This window comes from Nematostella vectensis, chromosome 1 (genome assembly GCF_932526225.1).
Source record: "Nematostella vectensis chromosome 1, jaNemVect1.1, whole genome shotgun sequence".
Taxonomy (NCBI): Eukaryota; Metazoa; Cnidaria; class Anthozoa; order Actiniaria; family Edwardsiidae; genus Nematostella; species Nematostella vectensis.
In genome coordinates, this window is record NC_064034.1 from 16,461,091 (window position 1) to 16,473,040 (window position 11,950).

Here is an 11,950-nt window from a genome sequence, read left to right on the forward strand (position 1 = left end):
TGTTTTGCATTGCTTCAACCATTAGGAAACAAGTAAAAGCTGCGAGTGCCCCTTAATTGAATAACCTCTGATTGTTTCCAGATATAGCAAGTTGTATAGTCGTTGCCCACCACCTGTCCTGTCCAAACTCCGTCCGGACCGGTCATTTGGGGCAGTGTCCGAGAAAATATCTCATACCATCGCCAATTATATCAGGACAAATCCAGACAAATGTCTTCAGGACGACGGAGATCAAACAAGGTAAGACGAAAATGACTTTGTTCAAAAATCGAATTTTTATTTGAACATCAGACATTAGTTGCAAATAAGTTTGCGCATAGTTTCCCATGGTCCACGCTAAGAGTTTAAACTGATTAAGGGATGACCGAGAGCAACATTATAAAGATCCATGTACGAATCTTCAACTGATGCAGAATGCTTGAGAAAACGGTGGCCCACGTTTAAAGCATAATGTTGCTTCTTTGTTACTGCAATTAATGCTTATGGTGTCCCCTCCCCCACTATAGCAGCAAGGGTGTTAAGGCAAGCAAGTTCCGAAGTCTGATGTACCTGAAGACACTTCGCTCCCTGGTAGACCCTGGAGAGGCTGTGGGGCTCCTTGCTGCTCAGTCCATCGGGGAGCCTTCTACTCAGATGACGCTCAACACCTTCCATTTCGCTGGTCGTGGGGAGATGAACGTTACGCTGGGGATACCTCGGATGAGGTAATACCGGTGTTATCTTAACATCACTTATGGTATTTCGTTTAATGGAAAACTGCATGCTATAAGTTGTTTCAAAGGTAAATCCGACCTTACGTGTATGTGTTACATTGTCGCTTATGGTATTTCTCTGAAAGGAAATCTCAGTAGTTTTAAGGGGAATCACCAATCTACATAAAGTTGTTACCTTATGTCGCTTATGGCATTATTTCTAAAAGGAAATCTCAGTGGTTTTGAAGGGAAATCAAATCTACGTTAAGGTGTTATCCCATGTCGCTAATGTTAATTGTTTGCAGGGAAATCCTGATGACCGCCAGTGCCAACATCAAGACTCCCACTATGGACATGCCTCTACTTGCCGGAAAGAAGGTCATCAAGAGAGCTAAGAAGCTGCAGCAGAAACTGAACCGCGTCATGTTATCACAGGTGCGTGTCAACCTATTGTAGAGGAAGTCTATGTTCAGGTTAACTGAAACTAAAGTACTTCTCTACGTTTCCATTTACCACTGCCACTGTTAGAAAGCTTTAGCAACAAAGCCATCGACGGCGAGTAGAACTTGAATGTTTATTATGGTTGTTGCCAAATTTGAAATAAGCCAAGGGCCTTATTTCTGTATTAACAAGGGTAGTTGCTCCCCGCTAGACCATAAACTTAATTTTTATTTCCTGGTTTGGTGAAAAACGGCTGATAGCTGTATTAGACAGGATGCGACCTTATTGTAACTTGCTGTTTTCTTGGTGTAACGGTGAATACCAGGTCCTCCGATCGATCGATGTTTGGGAATCTCTTTCTCCGAAAGAATCAGGGACTCGGTAAGTTTGCTTCCTTGCCGCCTTTTCATGTCTGTTTCTCCGAGTTTCAACGTTCACCAATCTTTTCAGCTCCACCCTACTCCTCAATTTTACCAGACAGAAATCTTTAAACATCTGAGATTTTTCCTAAATTCAAAGGCACATGGTTTTCTCGCTCCAACAGAATGCGCAGCTATCGAATAAAGATGAAGTTCCTTCCAAAGTCTGTGTATGAGGTATATACATTATATTATATTCCTTGTGAGGTATACATTATATTATATTCCTTCCAAAGTCTGCATGTGAGGTAAACATTTTATAATTTTCTTTCCAAAGTCTACATTTAAGGTATGCATTCAGCAAGTTATCGAGCTGATTTAAACATATGCCTGTGCATATGCAATGTGCACTTATCATATATACGACCTAGATATCTGAACCACTGACCTACCTTATTACACTCAATTTTCCTTTCATTTTTTCGCGTCACAATTTCGCGATTTTAAAAAGATACGCGAAAATAAAGTGACGCGAAGATTAAGTGAGTACACAAGAAACCTTTGGGGGAATATCGGCCGTTTAATAAGCTTTATGGAAACACCTTGTCTATTTAGTCATCTTATGTACATATAGTATCGTAAGGGGTTGAGTTGTACTTGTATTTATAGATTTTTATGCATGAAACTAAATTTAGCCCACGCATCATGATTACAGCACATTTTAATTCAACTTGTTTTGCTTGATTTAATTATCCCAAAATCGCGAAATCGCGAAAATAAAGTGATCTGGTTTTTACGAAAATAGGAAAATCGCGAAAATAAAGCCGCGAAATATCGCCATCTCAAAATCGCGAAATTTTGAAGTCTCGAAAATTAAGTGTAATAACCTAGTTACCAACCGGCCTCCGGACAAACTAGCCGAACAACCGATTGGTCAATCAACTAAGTTATGATTTTATCGTCTCAAAGAAAACCGCAGCAAATCGAACTCTGAAACACCTGACGGAGCGTTAGGTTTTTCAGACCGACCTACCAGCCGACCATTGGACACCGATCGAATGATATATTGTTGTGTATTGCAGGACGAGTTTTACTGTTCACCGGCGAAGATCCTGCACTATGTCGAGACAGTGTTCTTCAAAAAGCTGATCGCCGTCGTGCAGAAGACAGTGCGGGCGAAGCAGAGCCAGAGGTGAGGAAACTCTCAGGATTCCCGGGACACGAGGAGTTGCTAATAACAAGGAAGTATGAAGGTGTAGACAGCTTGCGGTGCCTTATTTGGATCATTGAGGGTAAAGATGTGCTGTGCCATGCGCTGTTCATGTTGTATGATTGTGCAAGGTGCACTTTAGTATGTTCTTGGCTGGTACATAGTCGTTTCTCGATTGATCGCTGAGAATGTGCTATCCACCAGGTTGGTTGATACAGCAGATGATAACGCGCCAGCCCCACCTCCCGCGGAAAACAACGAGGAACCAGGTAACATGCGAAGAGCGACATGACTGAAAAACATGACGTGACGCTTCAAATAAGCCTATTTCACATCGAATAAGGCGGAGAATTTATCTGAGTACTTAGTAACTGATAGCAAACAAAATATCAAGTGCGACTTTTTTTAAATTGATGCGACTTTTTGTAAAGTGTCATTGAAATTTGAGCTTTTCGTCCCTGAACTGATACACAGGGCAATAATGATCAAGGAAATATTATCTTAAAAAGCCAAACTCTGGTTATGTGCCTTTCGGCCTCACGTTATTTGTGTTTTGATAATCAGTTCGTAATACAAGGAACCTATAGCCATTGTAAGAAATTGTGTCTTCTCTCTCTGTCTGGAATTACGCGTTTTCCAGGTTTTTCCATCATGTCGCGAAGAGCTTAATGAAATATCACCTGGTTTTTAGAATTACACTCGGTTAGGCTGATATCTCGTCGTTCCGCTTATTCAATGGCTCAGTTCTTATTTATTAAGTACGTGTATGTGTAATTATAAAGGCATGAAGTCCAAAAATGCTTGCACTCATTGCCAAATTGCTCACCCAGAAGCGCAAGAGCTTTAGGCGAAACCCTGCTAGCTATCCTCGCACCCCAGGTCGCACCCCTTGCGTTTGCGTCGTAGTAAGAACCAACATTTATCTTCGTCTTTGCTAGATGACGACAATGATAACGCAGAGTTGTCTGGCGACGAGGGAGAAGATGGCGCGTACGATGTCAAGCAGAGAAAGAGATTGGAACAGGTGGGAAAAATCACGCGCACAGTCCTCCAATAAACGAATCCACTTCGACCATAATAAACAACAAGCGCATCTCGGATTAACTAGTCCTGCGACTAGTCAGAAAAAGCTCAAATTTCAACCCAATATCATTGCTAGACGTGAGATAAACACATACCTGTAGGCTTTGATAATTTTTCCGCCCCCATCATAAATTAATAAGTGCTGCGCAGGGGGAGGGAGAGGAAAAATGCCGTGCGCATAATCCAAGATGGCGGCCGTTGTATGCGAACTCCGTGTTTTCGGGGTTTTCGGGCCGGAAAAACTATTAAAGCCTACAGGTAGGCTAGTGCAAGCCCAATTATGGCTATTTTTGTTAATAAAACTATTTTTAGCTGTCCAGACTAACATCATCTGTGCAAGTACCCCTTATAATGAGCCGCCCCATGAGCCACCCCTAGAGTACTGTAAAAATCATAGCAGCAGCTCTTTTAACTCAAGGAACTTCGTTGAATGGTAATGATTAAACGTCCCAAGTGTGTTTTGCCTGAGAGACAGTCATGTGTGTAGACATCGGCCGCCTAACACATAAGCAACAAGTTAGAATTAGTCGCATTTATTGCAGAGACCATGGAATTTGTTGTTAAAGGCGGCATGTGTGACTACACAAAGTCACCAAACAAAGTCTCTTTGAAACCTTGTAATGTAATGTTGATGTCATTAGTTTATCGTGTATTTTTAGCATGCATCGTACGAGGCACCAGATGAGGATGAGATGGAGATCGAGAGAGAACTACAAAACGGACTGGAGAGTAAGCACTTCTTTATAGGCGAGACTAAATTTAGACAGTCTGAAGATTCCTTTATTTTTAGTAGTGTTTTATTTATAATAGGACAGACAAAGGCTGGATTCCATAGGATTTTTTGCGTGCCACAGAAACTTTAAATTCTCGTTGGAACAAACGGGACTGGTAAATGAGTTTCAATACTCGATACATAGATCCTCTCATTTAATGACTTTTAAAAGTCTCGTTCCCCGAATTTTACTTTTCCTTTAGAATATTCTTCCGCTTCGTTTGACAATTAACATCATGCTATGGATTCAGGTGGTGACGAGGATGACACAAAAGCCGACGCACAAAGAAGTGAAACCAACTCCCCGACTTTAGATGGTAAGGGTATATCCTGGTTATAACCCTGAAAAAAGAAACTCCATAGCGATAGGGAAAACGTAGGCTAATCACGTCGCCATTTTACTCTCCCACGCAATACCAAGGCTAAGTTTAAACGTATTATCCATGAGCCGTATTCAATTCAAATGCATGCAAATAAAGATGAAACAATCGACCTGGTTCATTTGCATGCATTTGGATTGAATACGGCTCATGGATAATACGACGTTTGAACTTGGCCTTAGTCACACAAAGCATTCATTTCCATCGGCCCATTCAAGCTAGTAACTGTAACCTATAATCCAATATGTTTAAGAGTCATATCTCATTACACCTTTCTATTTTCAAATAAAAAAATATGACAGGACTGATCGAGATTATTTAAGCTTGGTAGGTACTATTCGTTTGCTTTCTGCGAATCCCGTAAATTTCCTAGTCAAGCGTTAACTAATTCTCAAACATTAGTGACAGTTAAGTACCAAAATCAACGCCAGTTTCATCTTGTGGGCAAGAAGTCCGAGTTAAGCTGAGGCTAGTGATTTTAATGGTGCGATGTGTTCGTTGTTTGCATCAGGCTTACACAATTGCACTGTGTTTCAGTTGAAACTCAACAGACTGCCGATAATCCCGCTATGACAGAGAAGTCGAAGAAGAAACCCAAACCAAGCGCGCTGGAAGGCAGCAGAGAGGACGTAAGTTGTTGTTAAGGCACTCAAGGCGATACCACTGTCATCTGTACTAACCTCTCTTTGATTGACAGCGAGTCGTCAGCAGTGATTCTCACATCGTGTCTTATCGGTATGACAACGAGGAGGAGCAGTGGTGCGAGGTCGTCATCAAGGTACCGAGGCATTCTGGGAATTCGTTACCCTTTGGCACAGTTGTTCAAATTGAGCCCGCGTTGCTTACAACGCGCGTTTTCTGTTGAATCCTTGTCTCACCTGAAAATCCTTATAGTCCTTTCGAATGTGAATAGTGAGCAGTGGTGCAAGATCGTCATCAAGGTACCGATGAATTCTGGGAATTCCTTAACCTTTGGCGCAAAAGTTTGGGCCAGCGTTGCTCACAACACAGTTTTTGTTGAATCCTTGTCTCTTCTCATAGTTTCTTCGAATGCGAATATTAGGATGTCTTTATCTCTTTCTATAAGCAGTTAATGAAAAGATCCGTACCCCGCCCCCCAAAGGGGATTTTCTCACACCCCACCCCGACACCCGCAATTCCCATTTTTCTTCGTAGGTGAATTATGAATGTTTTCTGAACCCCACAATCACTCCTTGTTTAGTTCCCAGTGTTAAGGTGGAAAGTACGAGTGATGAGCATCGCCGAGCGGCTAGCCAAGCAGGTGAGAATCTAAGGGTGTCTCTACGACCCGGATTACCGGTAAAGTATGCAATGTAATAACAATAACAACAGCAGCAGCAACAACAACTTCTTATTGATCTTATTGATATAGATCAATAAGAAATACTCGTCGAACGTCATTGACATAATCGCATTCCATGAAGGTATGGTTCTCATCCTACACCATACTTTTGTTACACTTTTCGCAAGCCCTTAATACGTAAGGTGTACACAAAGAAGAGATTGAGTTGGTATTTGCTTTGCTGATGACGTTGTTTGGTCCATTTCCTCCACAGAGCGTCGTTCACGAGACACCAGGGATAAATAGATGCTTCCTTGTCGAGGAGAAGACGAACTCTGTGCTGAAGACGGAGGGTGTCAACCTACAAGTAAGTCATAAATGACCACCATTACCCCGCCACTCTCTCCTCTTTCGAGACATCCATTAACTCTGTATTGCATTGCAAATTTTGGCATTGTGGCAGGTAGGCCTAAGCCGAATTAATAGACACAAATGCATTGGGTTCAGCGAGATTCAGACGCCGCACTGAATGAGTCGCGCTCAATAGTTTGCGAATGGTAAAAAAAGACTTGATGTTGAGTTTCTGTTGTACAAAATAATAGAAATATGGTATTCGATTCGGCACATCAAAAGCTCGCATTTGAATTTGTGTCGAGCTTTTGCCGTGCAGCACGACTGGTGCAGCCGTTCTTATTGCCTTGTCGAACTCAATCTGCCGTGCCGAACGTAAGCACTCATGCGCGCCACTTATAATTCGGGTCTTTATAGTGCTTGTTTTGGTTCAAATAAAAGATGAATGAAACAAGAGGGTCTAATGGTAAATTAGCCCCACAACTCCCCTCCCTGTCCACTTTATTCACTAGCTAGCTGTTTTTTTTTTTATCTTTTTACGTTGTTTTGTTTGCAGGTTGCGTTCCGCTACCCTAACATCATTAATGTAGACAAGCTTTACACGAATGATATCCATGCCGTCGCGCGCACTTACGGGATCGAGGCCGCCGCGCGCGCCATAACAAAGGTTAGTTGTAGAATACAGTGAATCCCATAGGGTACAGTTGTTTCAATACATCACATTGAATATTGAAAAATGAACGTGTTCGAAGGTTACGGTTGTTGCAATACATTACATTGAATAATAAAAAAGAACGTGTTCGAAGGTTACGGTTGTTTCAGTACATTACATTGAATATTGAATAATAAACGTGTTCGAAGGTTACGGTTGTTGCAATACATTACATTGAATATCGAAAAATAAACGTGTTCGAAGGTTGCGGTTGTTGCAATACATTACATTGAATAATATAAAAAGAACGTGTTCGAAGGTTACGGTTGTTGCAATACATCACATTGAATATTGAAAAATGAACGTGTTCGAAGGTTACGGTTGTTGCAATACATCACATTGAATATTAAAAAGTGAGCGTGTTCGAAGGTTACGGTTGTTGCAATACATTACATTGAAGGTTGGAAATTTGCCCTTGCTTCTCGTTCCTTGTGAAGTATATACCGGATTTTTCCTATCCAACTTTTGAAAAATAAAATCGCCTGATACTCAGGCTAGTATATTTGTTGAAATAATATTTTATGATATATTACATTATATTAAAGATTGAATAATTGCCCTTGTTTCTACAGGAGGTGAAGAATGTGTTCGGAGGGTACGGTATCCACGTGGACCCACGTCACCTTACCCTCGTCTCAGACTACATGACTTACGAGGGGAAAATCAAAGCCTTCAACCGCATAGGCATCGAGTCAAGCGCCTCGCCTTTCCAGAAGATGAGCTTCGAGACCACCACGCACTTCCTCCGCGGAGCGGTGCTTTCAGGGGACATGGAGAGTCTAAAGTCTCCCTCCTCGCGACTCGTGGTCGGACGGGTAGTCGGCGGAGGAACGGGTAGTTTCGAGTTATTACAGCCCCTGTGTTGACCCGTTTATCAACTCGATCCTTTATGGGTAATTATTTCATGGAGAGCCTCAAGTCTCTCTCCTCGCGACTTGTGGTCGGACGGGTGGTTAGTGGATGAACGGGTAGTTACAGCCCTTGTATTGACCCGTTTATGAACTCTATCCTTTATAAGTTGCTATTTCTTTACACATTGGGGAACAGCGAAAGGATAGTTTTCACTTGTCAGTAGTGACATGGCTTAAGTAGAAAAGTATAGATTGATTTGTTGATCCAATGACTACTTGTACCCTTATAACATCATTTTTTTATGCGAACACTAATCGGGTGCAGCTTTATACGATACCTTTTTGTGCCAAGTTTATGGGACCGCTATCTCGAACCCTAAGGTTTCTATGCATTTCCCAAATATGCCATATTCAGAGATAGGTGGTACCAGTTGACTAAACTAAACAAATCACGTCCATCCTTACATTGGAGAATTTCTGTCCTTTAGTCTGCTCGTCCAATTGGGATGTGAAATGTATGTCGAGGAATGTCGAAGAAAATATTTGGAATAAAAGCCATTCTCAAACTTTGAAGTTTTTTGTTGTTATTTGTTATTTTCTTCAGTTCTTCACATTTCAAAAGCCTTGATCCGCAGATCTCTAGCAGGCCTAGAAAAAATTGGGGAGGGGGCACAATGCATTTACCTATATATTTTTTTCAAATATTGTAGGGGAGGGAGGGGCTTGTGCCAGTCACGGCCAATCACGCCGCCATTTTATGCTCCCGCTCAATGCCGAGTCTCACAAAGCACCCATTTCCATCGGCTAATTCAATCGAGTAACCAAGATATTTTTAATCAAATATCGTCAATAACGTATCAGAATTAATTCGAAGATCGTTATTTTAAAGTGTCCTTGCGAATAAACCGCTGAATTTTCAATTATAAACAATAACAAATAGTGGAATCGGTATTCTTTAACTTCTGCTACGGCCCTGATCTGACACACAGGGAGCTCACCTCTACGGTTTGAATAAAGTTAGAGTTGTTTTTTAGCTTTGCGTTGTTGTTGATTTAGTGCGTGTGTTCGTTTGTATCTCTTGTCTACTTTTTCGGCGCCCGGTGCTTTCTGGCGCTCTCTCATTGGTTAGCGGTCTAACGGCCGTCTCGACTGCGAAATGGCTTCCGTGTCACGGCATACCTAGTAAAAAGAGACAAGGGATGAAACTCTCGCTAAAGTTTCTGCCGTTAGCGTCTTGAGCATAGGTGGACGGAAGTGAAATGAGCGGAAGTGGTTTTAAAGAGTGACGTAACCTTTCAAAAACTCAACGGCATTAGAACCGGCAAAATCTTTGAAAATGGCTTCGGCATTCGACATCGTCATCTGGTAAATAACAGTTTTGATTGTTGATAATATTATTTCTTCGCATTTCAGGGCATAGGCACAGGAATAGTTTTAAAAATAGTCACAAAATATATTCCATAGAAAAAATTCGAATAAAAGACAACTTTCCCGCGTGTCTCAGTGCGAGCGAAACAAGCATGGGCTGGCGCGATTCGCTTATTAGTATGCAAACGGAAGTAAAAGGTGCTTTGATGCATCTACTTCCGTCTACCTCTGCCTCGGATGAAACGGCAGAATAGAGGCAGAGAATGAAAGGTTTGCGAGATGCATTATTGTGGACATGTGAACGTGTTTATTCATTTTTTAACATTACTAGCTTAAAAAGACATCTTTCTTCTATAGCTGTACGAATTTTGGGCCGATGAGTTCGAGCTAAAGATATTTTTCTGGCGTGTTTTCTAGGGCGGTTCCCTGCTAGCAGAGGCCTCTTTTCTCTGTATTTCGCTGTGCTTGCGTTCGCGAGGAAAAGAGACCTCTGCCATGGGTCGAAACTGTTTTCGTTGCGCATGCGTGTGCGTTTCTAAACGACCGCGCTTGACGTGCCAAAACCCGTACCATCGCGCGAAAGCTGTCAATATGCTAATATGCTTTGCATGGGTTTAGTTGCAAATTATGAATCAAACTCCGGTTAGTTCTGTACAGGACCCGAAACGATCCCAGGACCCGAAACGATCCCCAAAAGTACCCCAACTGATCCCGGGACCCGAAACGATCCCCAAGAGTCCCCGAAATAAACCCCAAGGAATTACAGTAATGGACAACTAAAGGAATTTATAAGTTGGTTTTTAGTTTTAAAAACATATGAAACATTTAGCTTTGTTTGTGTTATTAAAAGGAAATTTACATTAACTAAAACTATAGTATTAAGATTTTTATATACGACTGCGGGGGAAATACAGTGGTTGAGTCAGAAATTGGGGTCAACTAACAATTCCCATGATAGTAATTTGAGGAGCCCGACGTGGATAAATCATTTTTACATAACAAGCCATAAAAGAAAGTCTTAACAGATGGGACATGCTGCTTTACATAGGAAGCGAAATGTTTTAAAGTTATTTTTTGGCATGTTTGTTTTCGGTGAATGAAAGACCTATCATATCATGAGATCATGCCGGGGTGTACGCACGACTACATGAGGAAATTCAAAACTCACATAATATTGCTTTCACATCCTCTTAATATTTTGCATCGGTAGTAGAAGGGTTGTTCGAGTGTATTACTCAGTGTGCTTTTGTCATTCCATCTTCTCGGTCAAACCGGCTGCCTAAACTGTGTCGGTAAATATTCGCTCGTGTGAACAAGGATTTCGTGGTAAAATACATGTTTGGTTGTCAGATGAATATTAATTTTTAGGGGCGATGTTTACCGGAAATGAGATTTATAGTGTCGGAGTCATGTGTCGGAACCGCAAAATGTTAAGAGTGTGATGGAAGGTCAAAAGTGTGGTTGATCTGAGCAAAGCTGCGCTATGTTTATGCTATATTCCTTTCAGTAGCAATTTAAAGTTGTGTATTTTTTTTGGACTCTGTTTATGGGTTTAACGCCGGGCAATGTAATAAATAGAAGTATTGCGTTGGAATTTAATATTTTTAAGTCACGTTGTTTAGAAATCGAGTCGCTGTTAACCCTTTATTATGCTTCAAGAATTGCAAGTATTTCTTCTGCTTTCCCTTTGTCCATTACCGCAATTCCTTGGGGTTGATTTCGGGGACTCCTCGGTATCGTTCCGGGTCCGAGGATCAGTTGGGGTACTTTTGGGGATCATTTCGGGTCCTGGGATCGTTTCGGGTCCTGGGATCATTTCGGGTCCTGTACAGTTCTCCTCTTCAAAAAAAAGAAAACAACTGTTCAATATCAATCATCCTAAAACGTCACTGAAAAGATTGAACAGCAAACGCAGCAAAGACGAGTTTTGTCTTGTTTGTGGGATAAATTTCAAGACATCTGGGCAGGCGAGTTTCTTCAATGTAAATATCGCACAGTTGGGCTCGAAGAAAATGTCACAAAAATTTTTGGTAAACTTAGATCAGCTAATTCCAGAAGAATGTGCTGCAAAACCTGTAAACGGAAGAATATAATCAGGGCGTGGATGTCAAAAAAAAGTTTTAAATCCGTAATATAGTGCTCGATTTCGAAAGGAAAAATAAAATAAGTTTTCCATTTAAAGTAGTGCTGTCTTACGACAAGTTTTTAGTTCTAGAGGATTATGAACAAGCTTAAAATAATAAGTTTAATTAACTTTATAAAAGGAAAAAAACAAGGGGGCAACCGGGTTTGAACCGGTGACCTCTCGATCTGCAGTCGAATGCTCTACCACTGAGCTATACCCCCATCGGCAAGAGGCTTTTGTTCAAATTATAAATTTATACATAAGCTCAAACTACCAGGAGACTGGGGAAGAGCCTTACATCAC

The 11,950-nt window shown here is 41.3% G+C and overlaps 1 protein-coding gene, 1 long non-coding RNA gene and 1 other non-coding gene across 4 annotated transcripts in view; 1 reads left to right on the forward strand and 2 right to left on the reverse strand.

The window, feature by feature from the left end:
- LOC5511111 (DNA-directed RNA polymerase I subunit RPA1) overlaps positions 1-8,727 on the forward strand; it is a 34,612-nt gene extending 25,885 nt beyond the window's left edge. The window contains exons 22-37 of one of the 2 annotated variants that reach the window (XM_048732459.1): positions 82-240; positions 507-704; positions 998-1,127; positions 1,459-1,514; positions 1,678-1,729; positions 2,575-2,684; positions 2,907-2,971; positions 3,641-3,726; positions 4,445-4,514; positions 4,809-4,874; positions 5,475-5,566; positions 5,635-5,715; positions 6,160-6,219; positions 6,515-6,607; positions 7,148-7,258; positions 7,876-8,727. In XM_048732459.1, the coding sequence (XP_048588416.1) occupies positions 82-240; positions 507-704; positions 998-1,127; positions 1,459-1,514; positions 1,678-1,729; positions 2,575-2,684; positions 2,907-2,971; positions 3,641-3,726; positions 4,445-4,514; positions 4,809-4,874; positions 5,475-5,566; positions 5,635-5,715; positions 6,160-6,219; positions 6,515-6,607; positions 7,148-7,258; positions 7,876-8,169 (1,723 nt within the window). In that variant the 3' untranslated portion in view covers positions 8,170-8,727. The remainder of the gene's footprint in view (positions 1-81; positions 241-506; positions 705-997; positions 1,128-1,458; positions 1,515-1,677; positions 1,730-2,574; positions 2,685-2,906; positions 2,972-3,640; positions 3,727-4,444; positions 4,515-4,808; positions 4,875-5,474; positions 5,567-5,634; positions 5,716-6,159; positions 6,220-6,514; positions 6,608-7,147; positions 7,259-7,875) is intronic. The other variant, XM_048732463.1, reaches the window with a different exon arrangement.
- Positions 8,728-8,970: 243 nt separating this feature from the next.
- LOC125564801 lies at positions 8,971-10,750 on the reverse strand. The gene is made up of 2 exons (XR_007309823.1): positions 10,691-10,750; positions 8,971-9,333 (listed from the first exon to the last, which is right to left on the reverse strand). It is a non-coding gene; the product is annotated as an uncharacterized LOC125564801 (long non-coding RNA).
- A 1,046-nt stretch (positions 10,751-11,796) lies between these two features.
- Positions 11,797-11,868, reverse strand: Trnac-gca. The gene has a single exon. It is a non-coding gene; the product is annotated as a tRNA-Cys (tRNA).
- Between the last annotated feature and the right edge of the window lie 82 nt (positions 11,869-11,950).